This window comes from Podarcis liolepis (genome assembly GCF_965112155.1).
Source record: "Podarcis liolepis genome assembly, chromosome: 7".
Lineage (NCBI taxonomy): Eukaryota > Metazoa > Chordata > Lepidosauria > Squamata > Lacertidae > Podarcis > Podarcis liolepis.
The window spans coordinates 22,774,483-22,797,526 of record NC_139561.1 but is presented as its reverse complement, the minus strand read 5'-3'; the positions used below and the strand labels follow the sequence as shown (position 1 = coordinate 22,797,526).

Sequence of the window (23,044 nt, the reverse complement as noted above, 5' to 3'; positions counted from 1 at the left end):
GGCTTAGCTGCAGGAGTTGCCAGAAGGAAGCGTACAAGGCACCATCCAACCGTGTTAGGGACTCCAGATTTGGAGAGGGTTTACTCCTTAGCCTGATCCTTCTCCCAAATGTATCTCCTAGATGGGCTCCCTTCCCAGGTTGACAAGACCCCTCTAGGAGTGGATAGGAACCTAAGAAGAGCCTACTGGATCAGGCCAAACATCCTGATCTAGTCCAGCATCCTGTTCTCATACTGTATTTTTCGATCCATAAGACACACTTTTTTCTTCCTAAAAAGTAAGGGGAAATGTCTGTGCGTCTTATGGAGTGAATGCGTTGTTCCTGGAGCCAAATTGCCCATGGGCAAAAAGCAGGTCATGCTTTTTTTTTTTGAAAGAGGGAAGTGGGTGTTGAAACAAAGCCGCTGATTGTTTGCCAATCGGGGAGAGAGATAAAGGATGCTAGCAGAGGCTGCCTAGGAGTGGGGAGGTAAAAGCCCATGGATCCTCAGGATTTTTACATTGGGTCACCCCAAATTCACCATCAGATCACATAGTATGTCCATGGCTACAGCCTGCACCAAAAAAAAACCACACATCCACTGTTGTGTGGGGCCACAATGGCACAAAAACATGGTTACAAAGCATGGATCCACATGGATCCTCAGGATTTTTGCATTGGGTCACCCCAAATTTACCATCAGATCACATGTCTGTGGCCACAGCATGAACCACAAAAATCATACATCCACTGTTTCGTTCAGAATCCCCCCCCCCTTGTTTTCCTCCTCTAAAAACTATGTGTGTCTTATGGAGCAAAAAATACAGTAAGTGCCCAACCAGAAGCCTCTGGGAAGCCTGCAAGCAGGATCTGAGCACAAGAGCCCTCTCCCCTCCTGCGGTTTCCAGCAGCATTGCTGCCTTCTCCATGGATCGGTCTAATCCTCTTTTAAAGCCATACAAGTTGGGGGCCGACACGGCTTCCTGTGGGAGTGAGTTCCACAGGTGAAACTACGCACTCGGTGAATAAGCGCTTTCTTTTTTGTCTGTTGACATTCAGTTTCATAGGAAGTCCTGAAGTTGTAGTGTTCTGTGGGGGATATATACACCTTGCATAGAAACCAACTCCTAGGGGCCAAGGTCCCTTAATTCACTCCTTAAAATATTTCAGGGGGGCGCACCCCCACCCCCAAGTTCATGGGCATTGCCATTCAAAAGGTGTGTTTGCACCCCATCATGTGATTGATTGATTATGTGACATAAATCAAAACAGCTTCAGTGGCTCTGCTCTGGAACCAGCTCTGGACCTCACTGACTTTGTAGAAAAGCAGAGACTTCACCTTGCCAACAAAGGTCCATATACAGTGGTACCTCGGGTTAAATACTTAATTCGTTCTGGAGGTCCGTTCTTGACCTGAAACCATTCTTAACCTGAAGCACTACTTTAGCTAATGGGGCCTCCTGCCGCCGCCGCACCACCAGAGCACAATTTCTGTTCTCATCCTGAAGCAAAGTTCTTAACCTGAAGCACTATTTCTGGGTTAGCGGAGTGTGTAACCTGAAGCGTATGTAACCCGAGGTACCACTGTAGTTACAGCTATGGTTTTCCCAGTAGTGATGTATGGAAGTGAGAGCTGGACCATAAAGAAGGCTGATCGCGGAAGAATTGATGCTTTTGAATTATGTTGTTGGAGGAGACTCTTGAGAGTCCCATGGACTGCAAGAAGATCAAACCTCTCCATTCTGAAGGAAATCAGCCCTGAGTGCTCACTGGAAGGACAGATCCTGAAGCTGAGGCTCCAATAATTTGACCACCTCATGAGAAGAGAAGACTCCCTGGAAAAGACCCTGATGTTGAGAAAGATGGAGGGCACAAGGAGAAGGGGACGACAGAGAACGAGATGGTTGGATAGTGTTCTCGAAGCTACCAGCATGAGTTTGACCAAACTGCGGGAGGCAGTGGAAGACAGGAGTGCCTGGCGTGCTCTGGTCCATGGGGTCACGAAGAGTCGGACACGACTAAACAACAGCAAGCTGCGCGGCGTTCCCCGCAACAACCCTGTGAGGCAGGTTACGCAGAGAGCGAGGGGCTGACCCAACGCTTCAGAGCCAAGGTCGGATTCGAACCCAGGTCTCGCAGGGGTGGCACTCTACCTACTACACCACACTGCCTCTATACAAAATGCACTTTTAATTGTTCCCACACGCACCCCCCTCTTCTCTCCGATTCCACCTTCCAGACCCAGCGAGAATTAACCGCGCCGCTGCCGCCGGGAGGAGGAGGGCCGCTGGGCGGCGCCCGAACCTCCCGGATCCCACCCGAAAGGAGGCGCCACCGCCGGCTCCAGCGCCGCCGCCTCGCCCTCTTCAAGTTGGCACTTTGAAAATGTCTCTGCCGTTTGCCCGGGAAAGCCGAGGTCGCCGGGGTCCCGCCTCGGCCTGCCTCCGGCCGGGGCTTCCCTTTGCGCCCAAGCCCCGCTAGAGCGCGCCGGATCCCGGCCTGGCAAAGCCCTTTCCCCCGCGCTGCACCTGCTCCTGCTCCTCCATGCCCCGGCGCCAGCCATGCTTCTCCGGCTCCTGCTGCTCGCCCTGCTCGGCCTGGGCCGGGCGCCGCGGCTGGGAGGCGTCCCGACGGCTTGGGGAGCCTCAGAGGCGCGCGCCGCGCACCGGGACCCGCCGCTCGGAGGCGCCGAGGACGCGGGTGCGGAGGGAGACCCGTGGTGCCCGTACAAGGTGCTGAGCGAAGGCCCCGACGGCGGCGGAGCAGCCTCGGGGGCGCAGGGCGGGCGCCTGTGTTTCCGCAGCCGGGCGCGGGGCTTCCAGTGCGCGCCGCGGAGCTGCAAAGCGCACCGCTCGCCCGGGCGCGCCCTGCTGGCCAACGTGCTCCTCAACGGCAGCGTCCTCCTGCAGTGGGGCTGGCCTCCCCTGCTGGCCGAGGGAGAAGAAGACGGCGACGACGAGGGAGCCGAAGTTCCCACCTCCTCGGCCGAGCTCGGCCTGCTGCGCGGCTTCTCGCTCTCGTGCTCGTGGGAAGGCGCCTACACGCGTTTCCAGTGCGACCGCGTCCAGCTGGGCGCCGCTTGCCGCGACTACCTGCTGCAGGACGCGCACGGCAGCGTCCGCTACCGCCTCTGCTTGCAGCCCCTCTTCTCCGCCGCCGCCAACGGCACCGATCCTGATTCTGCTCCTCCTCCCCGGTGGCCTCCGGAATGCGTGGAGTTCACCGTGGAGCCGGCCGGCATGCGGGAGATCGTGGTCGCCATGACGGCCGTCGGGGGCTCCATCTGCGTCATGCTCGTCTTCATCTGCCTCCTGGTCGCCTATCTCACCGAGAACCTCACGCCCCCCGCCGCGCCCGCCGCCAAGAGGGGAAACTGAGGCGGGTTAAGCCCCGAGGAGCGCGCAATGAGACCCTGGCTGCCCTCGGGTGGACGGGGGAAGAGAGCCCCAGCGAGCAACCTTTGAGCGTGCGCATCGTGCCGAGGACGCACAACTGTGATCCCTGCTCCGAATTACTTTATGTAATCACGGGAGTAAGCCATAACGGGGTGTAGCGTCGGAAGCCCACCCCCCTTTCAGATTGGTTTCAAATCGGATGGGGGACCTGTGTGTTGAGATTCTTGCATTGCAGAGGGTTGGACTAGATGACTCTGGGGTGCCTTCCAGTTCTGCAATTCTAGTATTCTTTCAGGTTTGCTTGGCTATAAAGCCCCCCTCCCGGGGATTGCTTTCTGAGTAAGCCTGCCCAGGAGAAAGGGGCTGTGCAGGTGGGATCCCTGGTCACATTTACTTGGGAGAAAGCCTGGGCTTTAACTGGCGAGCGGATCCAGTTGCAAATTAGGGCTGCAAAGGCTCTTGGCCTGATTGGGGAAGCGCTTCTTTTCAAAACCCTTTTTAGCTCAGTTAAAAGGGTTCCTTCTTTGGATTAATGCCACACTTTAAAAAATAGATATATTTAGGTTAATTTCTAATATTCTCCCTCTTCTCACACATCCGGGAATGCTTCTTCCAACAAGAAACATGGCATTCTTTCTCTCCCCTCCCCTCCCCCCACTGCTGGGCATATTTATGCAAATTTAATTGGCTGACCATTTAATCAATGAAAACTCATAGGATGAATCGACATGGGGCCCTTCTAGATTACCTGTTTATGTTGCGTTCATCCTGATTTGTTTGCAGGGTGGTTAGACAACGCCTCAAAGGAAGCGTTGCCCTTCCAGTGCGTTTTCACTGTTACTTTCCTTACTGCAAAAACTCCAGTCTTTGGGGGAAGCAGGTTTGCTGCGCAAGACCTCCCCACTATAATTGGCCAGGCGGTAGGTAGCTCAATGGTAGAGCATCTGCTTTGCATGCAGAAGGTCCCAGGTTCAATCCCCGACGTCTCCAGCAAGGGCTGGGAATGTCACCCCTGTCTAAAACCCTGGGTCACTGCTGCCGGTTGGTGTTGCCAATACTGGGTTATATGGACCAAGAGTCAGCTTCCTGCTGGTATGTGATTGGACCCCGCTCAAAGAGAGCAACGGTCTGGAAGCACCCTAAGATATGTGAAGTGGTTATGATGGTGATGGTAGACTGTGCTGAGCCTCCCTTTTCTGTGGGGGGGGCAAGGAGAGAGGGAGGCTCCCTCCCCTACTTTATGAAGCAGTGGTTCTGGTCCTCTCTGGCTAGAGACCTCTGGGGGAAGCCCTCATCTCCACACCTGACAACTGCACCATCAAGTGACGACTTGACTTGGATTTTTGGATTGTGGGTCAGTCACCACCTAATAGGAAGTCCACTTGCTCCAGGCCGCCCTGCTTTCAGTGGTGTGAGCTCCCCATTCACTGCCTTTTCTGGTTCTTTGAGAAATTTGCAGGTAAAGTCCCACATGCTCTGTTAACCCCTCACTGACTTCACTCACCTTGCCTGCCTGCACAACGTACAGATGTTGTATTTTAAAGAGGCATCTCCATTTTTGGAGGAGCAGCCCTTTTTGGTGAGAAGTGGTGGGAAATGCCTCCAGTCTTGGAGATCCCAGGGATAGGGACCATGTCTGTGGGGCTACTGGCTATTAGGAAAGAGACTAGTGTCTGCTCTGGGAGCAGGAGGGGTATAAGAGGGGAAGCTAGGACCAAGGGGAATCCCTTGGGTGGGTGAGCAGAAATATAAGGGCTAGCTGAAGATGATGCTGGGAACAGCTGTGATGGAACAAAGCAACCTCTGGCTGTGCATTAATTTTTTCCCCTCCCCAAAGAATCCTGGGAACTGTAGTTTGTTCTGGGTGCTGGGAATTGTAGTGCTGTGCAGGGTAAACTGCAGTTCACAGGTTTCTTGGAGTGGGGTATGCTTCAAAGGCACTTTGTGTATGCAGCCTCTGTTTCTTCCCCATTCAGAAGTCTGTTCTGAATTCCAAAGCTCGGGTGGTGTAGGAAGTGCAGGAATAAATGCAAAGTGCCCCTGAGCATGTGCAGAGTCCACTTCTCCGAGCTAAGCAGCGGTTCCCTCCACCAGCTGGTTGGGGAAGTTGGACACCTTCAGAAAAAGTATAGAAGCATTTCTCCATGGCACCTGGCCCTGTTGAAACAAAGTAGGGTTGCCTCCATTGCATCAGCTTTAGCTTAGAGACACACCTGGACTGGTCCAGAATATGCATCTTCACATCCATCATGTCTAGGACTTGTTAGCCTGCATCTGGACTATAGATGGAAGGAGAACCAGGCACCTCTCTTCCCCAAGAGTTGAGCTGAATTCTTGAAGCAGAAAATCCCTGAACTCAAATGTGAGAATCTGCCGTCTGAATTTTTGAAGTTTTGAAAATGCAGTGTTTTAAAAAAACGATCTCGAAGCAACTTTTTCTATGCTGTCGTAATCCAACACCTGCTTAGACGGGGGACAGCGTGTAGCAATGAGCACATATGTGGGTGGCTCTAGGTATGTCCCCAAACCTTTCACCTTCAGCACAAAGAAGTACTGTAGATTCTTTTAAAAAAGAAGGGGGGGAAGTGGTTTTCAGGTTTTATATATGGGGGGGAAATGAATTTGAAGTCCTTCATTTCAAATTGTTGTCAAACATCGTTCTGTGTCTAACCGTACTCAAATAACTTTAGAGGGAGATGGAAGCTTCCTTGAAACTAGAGTTTCCCAGAGACGAAATTCAGGTTTCAAAAGGATTTTAGAAGCATATATGAGTTAGACTAGGGGTGGCTAAGATGATGAGTTCTGGGTGTCCCTGAGTTTTAGCTCGCATCATCTGCTGACTTGGGCCCTCCGGGTGTCGCCAAACTACAATTCCCACCATCCCTGGCTATTGACCATGCTTGCAGGGACTGATGGGAGTTGTAGCCCAACATCAGTCAGAGGGCACCAGGTTGACTGTCCCTGAGGTCAGACTTTGCATTAAAGCAGATGTGGGGAACTTGTGGCCCTACAGACATTGCTGGACTAAAGCTCCCATCCTCCCTTGCAAGTGTGGCCATAGCCAGGGAAGGTGGGAGTTGTAGTTTGGCAAGCCAGAGGTTTCCCACACCTGCTTAAAATAAGATTGGTCAACGGTTCTGTTGCTCTGTTTGCTGAATTTTCTCTGGATTGGTTTCAAGGGAGGAAAAACCTTCATCTCGCTCAGGTGCTTAGATATCGTTTTCTGTTTCTGTGATGGGAAAACGTAACGCAGTGGTGAAATGGGGAGCATAGATGCTCATTTGATCAGACTTCCTTGTTTGGGCGGCAGTAACGTGTGTGAATTTTCTGCCAGTTTTAGTAGAAAGTCCTGCATCGCCGGGGGTTAGACTAGATGTCCTTCGGTGTCTCTTCCAGTGCTACTGTTCTATTAAATGGTCGCTCTAGGGCAAGGATAGGAAATCTGTGGCCCTCCAGATATTGTTGGACTAGTGCCGCAGACCACCCGATGTGTTTCTTTATCTATCTACCCACCGCAAGGTCCTTCTGCAGGTCGCAACAGTACGGAAATACAGTATTAAAATCAGTTACAGATCTGCCACAGATCTGGTCTGCCATAGTCAAAATAAAAAAATTGCTTCCAGTAGCACCTTAAAGACCAACTAAGTTAGTATTAAAATCAGTTAAAACAATTGGTAATTGGAAGAACAGGGTGGGCCCTAGAAATCTCTATCGGGTCAAGTTGGGGGACCTCCCAGGTATGCGCCCCCAGTGAAAAAGCCCTCCTCCTGTGCCTGCTTGCAACTAAGCATCAGGCCATGGCGATAAATAACTGGACTCCATTAGTGGTGCCCTTACCAGGCAGTGAAGAAGAAGGTGATTTTTCAGGTAATCAGCTCCAGAGTTATTTGGGGCTTTGTTCGCAGGGAGCAGACCGCTAAAACTGGTTTGGTGGCTAAACAGGCGTGGAGCCTGACTTGGTTCCCATTGGGATAGCTCAGTCGGTGGAGCACGAGGTTGTGGGTTCGGTTCCCTGTCCTTGTCTAGCCTTGAGGAGGAAGGGCAGGGCTCAGTTAAAGTGAAAACGTGAAGTGTAGTGGATGCTGGCCCTTTGGGGCAAATGAGGCAGTGCCCTGCTAACCCCTGGCTGCCCTCTGCCAGGCCGTTCCCACCTCCCTGCCTTCTTACAATCAGTCCCTAGCTGGCGGCCTTCCTCTTACCGCTTGTAAAACTCAGCAGGGAGGAAGATGGGGTCAAAACTTGCTTGCCATTACCTTTGGCTCCCCCTACTGTTGGCCTCCTGCATTTCAGCCCGACGCACACCAGTCACCATCACCGGAGTGAGGAGAACCTTTAATAAGCATGATGTAAAATTGACTTACGTGGGTGATTTCCCCTGTCACCAATGCACAGAAGCTGTCCTTCTGGCAAAGGCACCTCCCACCACTGTGGTCCACTAACTGTTGTCAACGCTTTGGCCAGCTGGCTCTCAGCCCTTCTCGCTTACTGCTTCTGTAACACCCCAGTTGTCGCCATGCTTTGGTATTAACTATCTTGTGCCTTAAGTGTGTCCCCTCCCTTTGTGCTCTCTCCACACACACACACACACACACACACACACCGCTGGTTTCCACTCCATCAGTTTTACGGGATAACAAATACTTTGCTGTTGTCTCTTTTACAGTAGCTGTAAAGGCATTTTAGTTAATGAGCTGTTAAATTACGTTTAATTGGTTTAATTTGGTTTGTTGGTGATTTCCCCCACCACCACCAAAAAAAGCAATTGCCAGATCTCATCATAGGAGATCTGTTTGAGGACCTTTGAATGGTAGCTGTGGTTTTCTCTTTTTTTGGTTAGCACAATCTGTGTCTAGTCGTTCGGCATTTCTACAGCAATACCAATGTGTGTAGATTGTTTTAAAAACTGTTTCTGCTAGTTCCCCCCATGTTAACAGATGGGAGCTGTGCCCCATAGAGAATAACTAGCCCAAGGCTATATGCCGTGTTCCCAGCTGATTTATTTTGTCATTTTTTTAAATAAAAAAAACCACACACATTATTATGAATGCTTTTGGGAGCAAACACGCAAAGTGGCTTACACACAATTACATATGTATTAAAAATCAGTTTCTGGATCCTGTCTCTTTGTCACCGTGTGGCGTGACCAAGAAATAGAATTCAGGGTGGAGCTATGCAAATAAGGAGCGGGCTCGATTCTCAGCGGCTCCCATTACCTTCTGTCAGGAGCAAATAAAAGTTAATAAAAACAAGTATATGACTCAGTGTGTTGTTTCTTGCATGAAGATCAGGTCGCCAGTCCGTCTGTGTTGATTTATACATCCAAGCTTTAAAGCAGCATTACGCCTCTGCCCACAAAGCACCCTGGGAACTGTAGTCAGTTAAAGGTGCTGAACGTTGCTAGGAGACCCCTGTTCCTCTCCCAGCACTACCATTTCCAAGGTTCCTTGGGAAGATCGGTTGCCTGTTAAACACCCCTGGGAATGGTAGCACTGGGAGGGGAATAGGGGTCTCCTAACAACTCTAAGCACCCTTAACGAACTACAGCTCCCAGGATTCTTTGGGAAGAAGCCAGGACTGTTTAAAGGGGCATGGTGATGTTTTAAATGGGCAGTACATGTGGGGCCTACTGGAGAGATGTTTGGCTCTCTTTCTCAGGTACAGTTGCTTGCAAGGCTAAGACAAGCACAGAAGCAGTAGCCAATCGGATACCATGTGGGTTTGCCCAATACATAGTAGAGGCTGGACCATTTAAGCTGAGCAGGGCACTGCCTCACCAACCTCAGCCAGCGCCCACCTGCCTGCCTTCTGACATCCAGGCCAGAGGGTGGAGGCACTCTTTCTTAGTCTCAATGCTGCCCTTGTAAAACACACCAGGGAGGAGGATGGGGACAGAACTAGAATAAGTTGGAGTTGCCTGTCGGTGTCTCTGGTGCCACCTACTGTTGGGCTCCCTGCTTTCCACCCTGTCGGTTCCAAGAGGCACCAGCCACCACTGCCGATACAGGATCAGAATGCCTCCTTTTCATTGCTAACTTTTGCCCCTGCTCTTCCCACTATCAAACGAGTCCACTGGAAGCTGTCATCCTTGTTCCAAAGAACCAAATGACACAGGCCTCCTTGAATTACAGCCCTTCATTTTGCAGGTGTGGACAGGTGCAGAATCACATAACTGAATTCCACATTTCTGCACGTGGAAAGCTAGCACGTCAAGGAAAAGGGCTGGATCTAACGCTTTACCCTGCCAGACTAGATTTCAAGATGCAGGGAAGTTTGTTTAAAATGGAGCATTGCAATAACAGGGGTCAGCAAACTTTTTCATCAGGGGGCCGGTCCACTGTCCCTCAGACCTTGTGGGGGGCCGGACTATATTTCAACGAATTTATATGCCCCACAAATAACCCAGAGATGCATTTTAAATAAAAGGACACATTCTACTCATGTAAAAACATGCTGATTCCCGGGCTGGATTTAGAAGGCGATTGGGCCGGATCTGGCCACTGGGCCTTAGTTTGCCTACCCATGCAATAAAGGTTTCCTCAGGTGAAATTGGAATCTGTACAATCGAAGCAATTTGCAAACAAATACATTTGCCAATGAGCCTCGGATCACCTTGGTGCTGATGTTTAAGAAGTTGCCAGCATGGCGGAACCTGCTGTGTAAGAAAGTGGAGGAAAATAAACGTCAGAAAACATTTATGTGGTTCTAGGCTACCAAATTGGGCAGATTGATGCTAGTGGGATTGTGAAAAGGGTATCCCATTGAGTTTTTCTCGCTGTCCATTTGCTGCTGTCGCCTTGAGCTGGCGGTGGATATAAATAGTGTCTCTTCCCTTCCCCGCCTCCCTGCCTGGCAGGTTTGGCAGATGGTGTCGCATGTGACAGGGGACCCAGCTGAACAGATGGTTCTGTGAAGAGCTTATATCCTGTGCCATGCAGGCCGCCGGAATCCACACAAAACAGCACATCTGCCTTCCGAGGAAATCCTGGGTTACCCGAACCCTTCTCTCCCGGCTTGCACCCTCAGACAAAAGCCTTCGGCTCTCAGTGTGGGAGGTTATGGGGTTACACAGCTCCAAAGGCCAGAGACTAGGGCCAAATCCACACCATAGATTCAAAGCACTCTTAAACAGTCATGGCTTCCCCCAAAGGATTCTGGGAGCTGTGGTTGGCGTTGCTGAGAGTTGTTAAGAGACCCTTACAAGCGCAATAAATACGAATATGGTACTTGACTTAATTCTTTCCGGAGGTCTGTACTTAACCTGAAATTGTTCTTAACCTGAAGCACCACTTTAGCTAATGGGGCCTCCTGCTGCCGCCGTGCCGCCGGAGCACGATTTCTGTTCTCATCCTGAAGCAAAGTTCTTAACCTGAAGCACTATTTCTGGGTTAGCGGAGTCTGTAACCTGAAGCGTATGTAACCCGAGGTACCACTGTATCTAGATAAAAGTATTGGTTTGGTTTTTTAAAAAGGGGAAATATATTAAGTCTTGTATGTTTCTCTATAAACCTTAATAAAATCTATTTCAGAATAAATAAATGAAACAACTGAGCCCACGCTAAGTTTGTGTGTGGAGGTTTAACACACACAGCCCCCCCCCCAAAAAAAACTCAGAAGGTATCACAACCTCTGCACAGGTGAATCAGACTCTATTCACCTCTCCTCCCCACTCTCTCCTTTTACAAAGGACATTAATATCCCTAAAAGCAATCCCCTGCCCTTCCCACGCCCTGGAAATTGCAGCTCTTAAGAAAATGCAGCCAGGACAATTCTTCTTTATCAACCCTCAGATTTGTTCTGGCCTATCGGGGCGACTTAAAATAACTCCCTCTCCTTCTTTTCAAAGGGATAAGAAGAGGCGCCAAGATCAATATGACCGACCTTGAGTTTAAAAACGGGAGGCAGGAGAACGATCCATTTAGGATGCAGCAGTTTCCTTCCTCCTTTTAAATGGGGGTAATTTGATTTATTGGCAAGATAACACTGCAGAGGCTTGGAAACAGAGCACTGGGGAGAAGGGGGATGGTGACGGCAGGTTGTGCTCAATGGACAGTGTTTTTATTTAGGGGAGAAGGATGAAGCTGGCAGCCCCTATTGGGGATGGTCAACAAAGAGGATTTGTATAATCTTTTCTCATGGGGGGGTTTGGCTTCCTTATATACCTCCCTGTATCTGAGACCAATTTCTATGGCCAGATCAGTCCGCAAGAGAGACATGTTGACTTTTGCAGACTCCTCTCCCCTCTGCCAACAGCATCTGGGTCCAGAAGACTTCAGGCCGGTCCTTCCGTCAAGTCAGGCAGTCAAGAAGAGAGAGGACAGAACCTCTTCTTCGCTGCACATGAAGAAATGCATTCGTTCACAGCCCTGGACACAACCAGAGGCATTTCAGATAATAGAGGGCTATATTTGGAACAGACAGGCACGTGTGTGCGGCAGGAATAGAATGTGCTGATCACACCACTTCTCTTCCCCAAAGGACTGTAAATAAAGGTGGCACCTTTTCCCCAGGGCAGGGAGAGGAAAGTAGAAGAATAAACACACAGGAATGGGGGCAGAAGGTACAGAATCAATAGTAGGTTTGCCCCATTTCTCCCGGCCCTACCTGGAGACGCCAGGGATTGAACCTGTGACCCTCTGCATGCAAAGCAGATGATCTGCCACCGAGCTACTGCCCTTCCCTTCAGCCAAAGGAAGGTAGAAGGCTACCTTATACCAAGCCAGGTCGCTGGTCCATCTAGATTAGTATTGTCTACTCTGACTGGCAAGGGACGCGGGTGGCACTGTGGGTTAAACCACAGAGCCTAGGACTTGTTGATCAGAAGGTCGGTGGTTTGAATCTCCGTGACGGGGTGAGCTCCCGTTGCTCGGTCCCTGCTCCTGCCAACCTAGCAGTTCAAAAACATGTCAAAGTGCAAGTAGATAAATAGGTACCACTCCGGTGGGAAGGTAAACAGCGTTTCCGTGCACTGCTCTGCTTTGCCAGAAGCGCTTTGTCATGCTGGCCACATGACCCGGAAGCTGTACGCTGGCTCCCTCAGCCAATAAAGTGAGATGAGCGCCACAACCCCAGAGTCGGCCACGACTGGACCTAATGGTCAGGGGTCCCTTTACCTTACTCTGACTGGCAGCAGCTCCCCAGGGTTTTCAGACAAGGAGCCACTCCCAGACCTACCTGGAGAAGCCAGGGATTGATTCTGGGGGCTTCTGCACCCAAAGCAGATGCTCTGACCACTTAGCTGTGGCCCTTCCCCAATCCATCATGTTTCCCTATATATATGTATGTGCTGAGTCAGTTCAGTTTGATGGGGTGGGGTGGGGGGAATGATTGTGTACACCCAGCTTCATCTTCCTTTCCCTGTTTTGCGTGTTGACGGATGCTCCAGGTGGCGGGTTTGGCTTCCCAGATCAGGCTGTTGGGTGTTTAGCATGCAGGGCTTGTTTCTGCTGAGTCACTGATTGCAGGTGAAGCCTTTTATAGCAACAGAGGAGAGAGAAGGATGAAACGGAATGCAAAAGAGCGTGACTTAGAGAAGAAAGGAGAGGGGGAAACCCCACCTCTGTGGCCTTAACATGTGCCAGGACTTCCTATGGCTCAGCCGTGCCCTTGCATCCATTTCTCAGCACTGGGCTGTACAGAATGCTGGAAGCAAGGAGAGATCAAAGTGTTCCTGAGCTGGTGCAAAGTGCATTTTCTTTAGCACTGGGAAACTATAGCAAAGCCTTTTAAATTAGGGTTCCTTGGGAAAGGTTCACCAGTAGGAGCCTTCTGGACTCAACCAGGGCTTGCAGAAAAGGGTTCTGGTCCTTTAAGCCCCAACAGTCTCCTTAACAGAGAGCAGAGATTCAAATGCCAACTAGTGAACCTCCAGGTTTATCTATCTGGCCCTGGGTGCTCTCTCCAGGCCACGCCCCTTCTCTCCAGGCCACGCCCCTCACCACTCTTGCTTCGTACCCTGTTTTTGCCGCCTGAAATATTCGCTTGAAATCTGAAAATGCCGCTAGTTTATTTTATTTTTAAAATTTCTATACCACCCTTCATCCTAGGTTCACAGAGCGGCTTACAACATGACAACAGCACATGCCATCGTAACAAACAAAAACAGTATCTGCCCATCAGTTCAATGGGCTTTGGATTGTTTTATCAGCCAAAGGCCTGGGAGAAGAAGTGTGGTTTTTGCCTGGCGCCTAAAGATATGTAACAAAGGCGCCAGGCGAGCCTCCGTGGGGAGAGCATTCCACAAGCAAGGAGCCACCGCAGAAAAGGCCCCGTTCTTGTGATGCCGCCATCTGGACCTCTGGTGAAGGAGACACACAAAGAAGGGCTCAGATGATGCCTGGATAAAGGGGTATGTGGAAACTAGCCTGCCACACAAAGCTAAAGTTCATTGCTCTGTCCACTTTTGCCTCTGGCTCTGCTCACTAGGCGACTGTGGCCCCTGGCAGGTTACTCATGTGGCCCGCAGAATGCAAAAAGCCTTCCCAGCACTGGCTGAAGCTCTCCATCTGCTCCAGATGATTGCTGCAGCCACATTCCACCCTGGCTGCTCTTGGGAGCCTTGCGTCCTGCTAGGATGTGTACTGTATCTTGCTTCTCAGTGAGCTGACCATGGTCCTGCTTTCTGAGAATTAGCCTGTACTTCTGCTAGATTTACCCCATCCAAAAAGCCCCCCTGCAGAATCTAGCCTAGAACATGATAGGAAAGGGCAGCGATCTCTTTGAATTCTGCAACCGACCACACCTTCTTAAGCTTTTGTTGTTATTGTTCATCTGGCAGTGTGGTAGCCTAGAATTCTGTGGCGGCGGGAGATGTGCTTCAAATATGCTTCAAGGCAATGTGTACAGCCATAGTATCTCAGAGCAGCCTACCTCACAGGGTTGTGAGGATGAGACAGAAAAGGGGATGAAACAGAAAAGGGGAGAAACATTTTGTGCCACTTTGCAGTCCTTGGAGCAAAACACAGTAGTAGTAGTAGTAGTAGTAGTAGTAAAGGTAAAGGTAAAGGTAAAGGTAAAGGTAAAGGTAAAGACCATTAGGTCCAGTCGTGGCCAACTCTGGGGTTGCAGCGCTCATCTTGCTTTACTGGCCGAGGGAGCCGGCATACAGCTTCCGGGTCATGTGGCCAGCATGACTAAGCTGCTTCTGGCGAACCAGAGCAGCGCACGGAAACGCCGTTTACCTTCCCGCCGGAGTGGTACCTATTTATCTACCTGCACTTTGACGTGCTTTCGAACTGCTAGGTTGGCAGGAGCAGGGACAGAGCAACGAGAGCTCACCCTGTCGCGGGGATTCGAACTGCCGACCTTCTGATCGGCAAGTCCTATGCTCTGTGGTTTAACCCACAGCGCCACCCGCGTCCCTAGTAGTAGTAGTAGTAAATGCAATGAGTAAGAAGCTGGGGTAGCTTAGTTGGCAGAGCATGAGACTCTTAATCTCAGAGTTGTGGGTTTGAGCCCCACGTTGGGCAAAAAGATTCCTGCATTGCAGGGGGTTGGACTAGATGACCCTCGTGGTCCCTTCCAACTCGATTATTCTGTAATAAAGCATTTTGGCTCTCGATGCAGCTTTCCCCTCTATCCTCCAACAAAACGCCAATTTGTGTAGGTGTTTAGACTGGTGGGACCCCCCCCCCCTCCTGCTGCCCCTCTCTTAAGCTCCATAAGGAGAAATGAGTCTTGTGGCAATGGTCTGACCTTCAGCTGTGCTAACTGAGCCAGGAGCCAAGAGTACATTAGGCGGCAACTGATTCATTTGCTTGCTGGCTTAGATTGATAACCCTCCCCCCCTTTTCCGTGGACTCAGAAGGGAATCAATCGCTCTGCACTTCCAAGAGGAGAGTACGGCAACTGGCAGCCTCTGCCCCGTGGGCTACCCCCAGCCAATCCTCTGATCCCAACTGCCCCCTCTAATAGCATAACGGTGACAATGACAAGGCCATTATTGCGCCATTAGATGCTGGCTTGGGATCAGTGAAATTGGCTGGGGGCGGCAGACACACGGCCAGCTGATCTTCTTGCGGCCTTCATCTCAGACGCTGGAGGAGGTGCACACTTTCTGCTCATTTGCAAATGAAAATATCACACCCTTTCTGACTGCAGGGCTCCCCTCCTTCCGTGTTGGTTCCCAGGCACACCATCTCGGTTCAAAACAGTGTCCTAAGGTATCAAAATGTGGACCGAAACTCGCTGCTCCATCTCCAGAACCGCAGTGCCAAATTGGCCGGCGATATCTTGAGGGATGTTTTTTTTAAAAAAATAATATTTATTAGATTTCCAACAAATTAAACACAACACTACAAAAAACCAAAAAAGAAAAAAACATACAATACAATACTAAATAAAAGAAACAAACAAAACAAAACAAAACAAAACAAAAACCATTTAAAACACAATCCAGTTTCAACATCTTATCTTTCTTTCCCTTATTTCCTCGACCTCCTCACACCTCCTTTTTTGTATTCCACTTCTGTTATTTGTTTCAGCAATTCCTTTCCATCTTCCTCTGTTTTCTATCCTATAATTGTCTTAACACATTCTAACCATATTTTTCCCTTTAAAGCTCTATTAATCTATTTATACTTAATTCCTTATAGCATTTCTACTAAAGCCATATAACTTCATTCCAACATTTTTCTAACATTCATTAATTTTACAGTATTTCTGTAAATAGTCTTTAAACTTTTTCCAGTCTTCTTCCACCGACTCTTCCCCCTGGTCTCGGATTCTGCCAGTCATTTCCGCCAATTCCATGTAGTCCATCAACTTCATCTGCCATTCTTCCCTGGTGGGTAAATCTTGTGTCTTCCACTTGAGAGGTGTTTGAATGCACAGAAGACAGACAGACAAATCGCTTTGCAAAATATTGAGTAGAGAAATAGAAGTTAGAAAGAGAGTGGTACCCCTCTTGTTGGTGGCATTGCATCAAAAACTGCAAACCAGGAGTGATTTGTTACATGGCTGGAACTTCATAATGAAGTTGTTGTTGTTGTTGTTGTTGTTGTTGTTGTTGTTGTTGTTGTTGTTGTTGTTGTTGTTCCACCTTTCCCCCAGAGTGGGACTCAAGGTGGCTTACAGATAAAATATAAACAGCTAAAAATGTAGAGGGGGAAAACAATAATTATTTGTTATTGTTATTTATCCCATTTCTATACTGTTTTATATTCTTAAGAAAGAGAAAAATATCTCAAAGCAATTTACAGCACGTTAAAACGTCAAATATAACAACCCAGAATAAAACATTGCTGATGAAAGTCAAATATAAAGCATACGTTCAAAGCAACACAATTAAACATTGACTAGAATCAAAACAATGTTGATATGGAAAAGATCTATTAAAACATACAGGTAGTTACAATGAACACTTTGCAGCACCAGCCCTTTCCTTAAAGACAGTTGGTTACCCCAAAGCCTGCTGGAACAAGTTAAGTCTTCCCCTGTGGCAAAAGGGCAACAAGGCAAGGAGAGTCAGTCTAACTTCTCTAGGGCGGAAGTTCCAAATCTGGGGGCAGCCACTTAGAAGGCCCTTCCTACATCCACATCAAGTGTACCTGCGAGGGTGGAGGGACTGAGAGAACAGCCTCCCCTGATGATCTCAAAACCTGGGCAGGTTTGTATGAGAGAATATGGTCTTTCAGATAGCTTGGACCTAAGCCATATAAGTAGGGACGCAGGTGGCGCTGTGGGTTAAACCACAGAGCCTAGGACTTGCTGATCAGAAGGTCGGCGGTTCGAATCCCCGTGACGGGGTGAGCTCCCGTTGCTCAGTCCCTGCTCCTGCCAACCTAGCAGTTCGAAAGCACACAAAAAAAGTGCAAGTAGATAAATAGGTACCGCTCCGGCGGGAAGGTAAACGGCGTTTCCGTTCGCCAGAAGCTGCTCTGGTTCGCCAGAAGCGGCTTAGTCATCCTGGCCCCATGACCCGGAAGCTGTACACTGGCTCCCTTGGCCAATAAAGCGAGATGAGTGCCACAGCCCCAGAGTCGGTCACGACTGGACCTAATGCTCAGGGGTCTCTTTACCTTTAAGCCATATAAGACTTTATAGGTCATAAACAGCACTTTCACCTGTGTCCAGAAACAGACCAGCTGAGCTGTTGTAACAAGGGAGTCATGTGCTCCCATAACCATTAGAAGTTATAAATAGTCTCCATTGACACCCCCCCCCCCCCACACACACAAAAGATGCACAGTTGGCTGGGGCTGATGGGAGTTGCAGTCTAAAACATCTGGTGGGCACCAGCTTGGTGAAGGCTGCTTCAGCACACACACCTTCTGACTCAGTTGATCTGCACTCCAAACAAGTGGTTCTCAACACCAGGTTTTCCCTTCCAGATCGGGGCTTTTCCATTTTTAATTTTGACAAGACACTTTGAATAGCAGATTGATTTTTCCTCAAGAGCGATCCCACAGGCTGGAGATAGACTTTGCAAACGGATTGCGGTCTGTGGTGTTTCAATGCGGCCGCTGCCTGGACTAGAGAAGGATGAAATGGTGTCTGAATGGTTTATCTGGGTGTCATAGAAAATGTCTTGCCAGCAGCCAAAGAGCCATTTTGTTTTGCCTTGTGTTTTATAATTATTCAAGAGGGGGGTTCTTACCTTGCATGATCTTTCCCCAGCCAATAGATTTCCCTCCCAATTACATTATCTTGACTTCCACACCATTACCGATCACTGATGTGTGAGCAGAAAATACAAAAAGTCATGCAGAACAAATTGTATTATTATTAATATTACTTGCAGTATCAGTATTATTATGATTAGCAGATGAACTGGGTTGATTAATTTCTCAGCCTTTGGGCTAGCATCAAGTATCCTGCAAGCATTATTACTGCAGGGTTTAACTGCCAAGGATCCACAATTGAAAGCTGCAATTGGGGGAAGATGATATTCCCTAATCAGACTTTCTGGCCTTCTATTTTCTCCAGAAAGGAATCGCATGGTTTATTATATGCTGCTACTTACGATTGATTACTTGCTAAAACTGCTTCAGCATGTACCCAATTTCCACAGGAAAGATATAGACTTCTTCCCTGCCTATACATTGATTTGTGATCAGAAAATCTCTACTAAAATATTGATTATCAGTGTGTAGCTAAGGGAAACGGGTATTATTGGGTCACATCCAATTAAGTCTGACCCATAGCAGACCCACTGAAATTAACAGATCTAAATTAGTCATGAGCACAAATTTTCACTGTTCTACTCTAAGTATAATTGAGATTGGGTACAGTTGTTCTTATGGTTCTTGTTGCAGTTTTTAGCCAATTAATTGATGTTACTGCTACTACTGCCATGAAGCCCATCATTTCCCCTCCTCTACTCACATGTTTTTCTGCTTTGACGATTTGAGTCTGCCTTTACTGAAGTAGTGACAGATCATTCCAGTATATTATATTATATTTTATATTATATTATATTAGTACCTCAGGTTAAGTACTTAATTTGTTCCGGAGGTCCGTTCTTAACCTGAAACTGTTCTTAACCTGAAGCACCACTTTAGCTGATGGGGCTTCCCGTTGCTGCCGCGCCACCGGAGCACGATTTCTGTTCTCATCCTGAAGCAAAGTTCTTAACCCGAGGTACTATTTCTGGGTTAGTGGAGTCTGTAACCTGAAGCGTATGTAACCCGAGGTACCACTGTATATTAATCAGTGCTTTTTTTCTAAAAAAATGTTTAGGGGTACTCTCATTTTGACTCAAGAAAATCACCTTTTTATAGTTCAGTTCAGGGAGAATACAGAAATGGACAAAGGTACAAAGACTCACAAAATGTTTAGGGGTATGCGTCCCCCTGCGTCCCCCCAGAAAAAAGCACTCTGTTTGTGTTTGTGTGTAATAGAATTGAATGTAGCTTGTTTATCTTCCCCTGTTTGTGGCACCAGGGTGCCATCTAGCGGTCACCTGGCCTCTTAACCATCTGTATACAGACCTTTTCCAGCTGGGGAATTAACAATTTGCAACAATTTGGAAATACCGTATTTTTCGCCCCATAAGACGCACTTTTTCCCCTCCAAAAATGAAGGGGAAATCGGGGTGCGTCTTATAGGGCGAATGCCTGCAAGCCTCGCGCGCCCGGCAGGAGGTCCCACCGGATGCGCGAGGCCTGGGGCGGCAGCCTGTCGCCCGAAGCACGGGGAGCCCTCTGGAGGGCTCCCCCTGCTTCGTGCCAGTGTCTGCAAGCCTCGCGCACCCAGCAGGAGGTCCCACCGGGTGCGCGAGGCTTGGGGCGGCAGCGGACTGCTTGCCGGCATGCAGAAGCTTGGGGCGCGCTGACCTCAGCACGCCCCAAGCTTCTGGATTAGCGCAGGGGTCCGCTAGCCCTGGGAGAGGCGCCCGGCTCTCCCACGCTAGCGGAGACCTTGCCGGCACGCAGAAGCTTGGGGCGCGCTGAGCTCCGCACGCCCCAAGCTCCTGGTGTAGCGCAGCGCACCTGGGGGGGAAATAAATTTTTTTTCCTTTATTTCCCCCCCTAAAATCTAGGTGCGTCTTATGGGCCGGTGCGTCTTATGGGGCGAAAAATACGGTATAGAAGCAGCGAAGAAGGCTTAATTCAGAAGTATTTTCTGGCTCCCCTTATGTTGGTGAGTCACCTTATACAAGGGACGGGGAATGCCGCCCCCCCCCGATCTTTACCTTTGGCCCACAGGACTCTTTCCCAGCTACGTCTCCTCTCCCCAGGCCATTCCTCTCCCCATCCCCGCTTTCAGACTCTCCAAGTGTCCCTATTTTCCAGAGACAGCCCGGATTTACAGAAACCATCCCTGTTTCTGATTTGAACTCAGAATGTCTCTATTTTCATCGGAGAAATGTGGGAGGACATGGGAAAGGTAAAGGTAAAGGGACCCCTGACCATTAGGTCCAGTTGTGGCCGACTCTGGGGTTGCAGCGCTCACCTTGCGTTATTGGCCGAGGGAGCCAGCGTACAACTTCTGGGTCATGTGGCCAGCATGACTAAGCCGCTTCTGGCGAAACCAGAGCAGTGCATGGAAACGCCATTTTCCTTCCCGCTGGAGCGGTACCTATTTATCTACTTGCACTTTGATGTGCTTTCGAACTGCTAGGTTGGCAGGAGGGCATGGTAGGATATTCCTATTTTAATTGGACTTTATGTGACCCCCGAACCAAAGAGATAAGTAACTATACAACATTTAGAAGACATCCGAAGGCAGTCCTGTACAGGGAAGGTTTTAAAAAAAATGTTTAATGTTTTTAAATATGTTGGAAGCCACCTAGAGTTTTATCTCAGTGTATTATAAAAAGATACTTTGTAATGGGTACAGTGGATGCTTGGATTGCGAACGTGATCCATGCGGGAGGCACGTTTGCAACCTGCATCAGCGCGTCTGTGCACGTGCGGGTTGCGATTCGGCCCTTCTGCGCATGTGCAAAGCGTGATTTAGTGCTTCTGTGCATGCGCGACTACCGAAACCCAGAAGTAACCTGTTCCAGTACTTCCGGGTTTCGGTGGGTCCGTAACCCGAAAAAATGCAACCTGAAGTGTCTGTAACCCGAGGTGTGACTGTATGCCTTTTTGTATAGCTTTGAATAGATATTGTGATAGGAATTTTGAGGTCTTAGATATATGGTAATGTTCATAAGTGTACCAACCAAGCACATACATAGATCAGCACAGGAAGGCCAACCTGGGACCATTTTGATTCCCAAACTGAGCAAATGTCTTCTCTGTAAGGTCAAAGTGGGAAACCTCCCCATTGTCTCTTTCCTCACAAATCCTGTCTTAAGGGCACATTTAAGATATGAATAGGGCATGAGCCTGTGACCTGGCGCAGGAACTAAGTATTTATCACTACAAAAGAATGACCAGGCTCCCCAGGCAATCCAATCAAGTAACCTGCCAGACAGGAGATAAACAACAACAGGAGAAAAACAATATTCAATTTTCTGTTTTAGACCACCTCTTCTGTTATGTATGTTTCTGGGGGTGGTCTTGATCTACAGGATGGCAATTTCAAAAGTCTTTATAAGGCCTTGCACGCCATTTTTCTAGGTCCCTCCTCTCCTGCGGGTGAGGGGAGCACCCTGTTGCAACAGATCGATAAAGATCAAGCTTACTAGCTGCTTTGCTTCTCAATATTCTCTGGTTGGCCTCTGTTATTCTCTCCTACCAATAGGGAACCTATGTAAGGACTCTATATGGGCTCTTGGGTACCCCATAAGGGGAAAGGGCAATTTTTATTTACAACAGTATCAATAAATAAAATTAAAAAGAGAGAATGAGAATACTTGCTAGGTGGGGGGCATTGAGGGGTGTGGCTAGGGGAGAATTCCCAGGGCCAGGTAGAGAGGCCGGGGGCCGCATTTGGCCCCCTGCCCTACGGTGCCCCATCCTTGTCCAAGCCAAATAATTTACTCACAGCGTTCAACCAGTTTCTGAAAACTTTGCTGCAGCTCTTTGCATTCTTTTCTGTTGGGCAACTTTCTGCACAGAAAGAAGAGGTGGAAGCGGAGGTGGAAGTGGGTGGGGGAAGGAGACACAGTAATTCTCCCTCAAACCACACCAAAGCTGCTTTGCACATCAGTTTTTGATGGAAACCCTTAATTAAGTTAACGTAGTCACTGTCCTTCCCCAGATGGCCGGCCCTTCGCGTTCCACTGCAGTCTAATTACGGTCATTCCTCAGCTGCCTGCACGGCCGGCTGATTGCATTAAAGGAAGGATGCCCCTGAATATCTTTGATGGGCTTTTTCTTCCTTTTCGTGTTAGCAAAGGCACTTAAATAATGCAGGCAGAGTCTAGGGAGAGAAGAAATCATCACGACAACTCTACTGAGGAATGGGGGGGGGGGGAAGCAATGTATAATTTGAAGAGAAAGGAACAGAGATAGCAATGATTTTAATTTTGTTGTTGTTGTTGTTTAGTCGTTTAGTCGTGTCCAACTCTTTGTGACCCCATGGACCAGAGAACGCCAGGCACTCCTGTCTTCCACTGCCTCCCACAGTTTTGTCAAACTCATGCTGGTAGCTTCGAGAACACTGCCCAACCACCTCGTCCTCTGTCGTCCCCTTCTCCTTGTGCCCTCCATCTTCCGGGTCTTTTCCAGGGAGTCTTCTCTTCTCATGAGGTGGCCAAAGTATTGGAGCCTCAGCTTCAGGATCTGTCCTTCCAGTGAGCACTCAGGGCTGATTTCCTTCAGAATGGATTGGTTTGATCTTAATTTAGGTAAAGGTAAAGGACCCCTGACAGTTAAGTCCAGTTGCAAATAACTCTGGGGTTGCGGTGCTCATCTTGCTTTACTGGCCGAGGGAGCCAACGTTTGTCTGCAGACAGTTTTTCCGGGTTATGTGGCCAGCATGACTAAGCCACTTCTGGCGAAACCAGAGCAGCACATGGAAACGCCGTTTACCTTCCCGCTGGAGTGATACCTATTTATCTACTTCCACTTTCAAATTGCTAGGTTGGCAGGATTTAGGGGTAGCTAAATCACAGCCTGTAGGTTGTATGCCCCACCCGGCAAAAAAATAAAAAAGATGCTCAAATTTTTTTTTAATCACTATTTAAAAAATATTGACCATTTCCAGGAGTTTCCGACGGTGATGCAGTAATGACTGTTTAATCAAGAGGGGGGGGCACACAAAAAACCCTTTTACTGACTGCTTCCATAGCACTGTGATGCTAAAAGTCCCCCAAGGCTTTCTCCACATAGTTCATTTC

At 48.9% G+C, this 23,044-nt stretch overlaps 1 protein-coding gene across 2 annotated transcripts in view; it reads left to right on the top strand.

Annotated features, from left to right (window-relative positions):
• The first annotated feature begins 1,517 nt into the window (after positions 1 to 1,517).
• FNDC10 (fibronectin type III domain containing 10) overlaps positions 1,518 to 23,044 on the top strand; it is a 199,398-nt gene continuing 177,871 nt past the window's right edge. Inside the window, exons 1-2 of one of the 2 annotated variants that reach the window (XM_083513287.1) lie at positions 1,518 to 6,915; positions 7,012 to 8,624. In XM_083513287.1, the coding sequence (XP_083369413.1) occupies positions 2,542 to 3,357 (816 nt within the window). In that variant the 5' untranslated portion in view covers positions 1,518 to 2,541 and the 3' untranslated portion in view covers positions 3,358 to 6,915; positions 7,012 to 8,624. Of the gene's footprint in view, positions 6,916 to 7,011; positions 8,625 to 23,044 lie in introns of those variants that run through there. The other variant, XM_083513288.1, reaches the window with a different exon arrangement.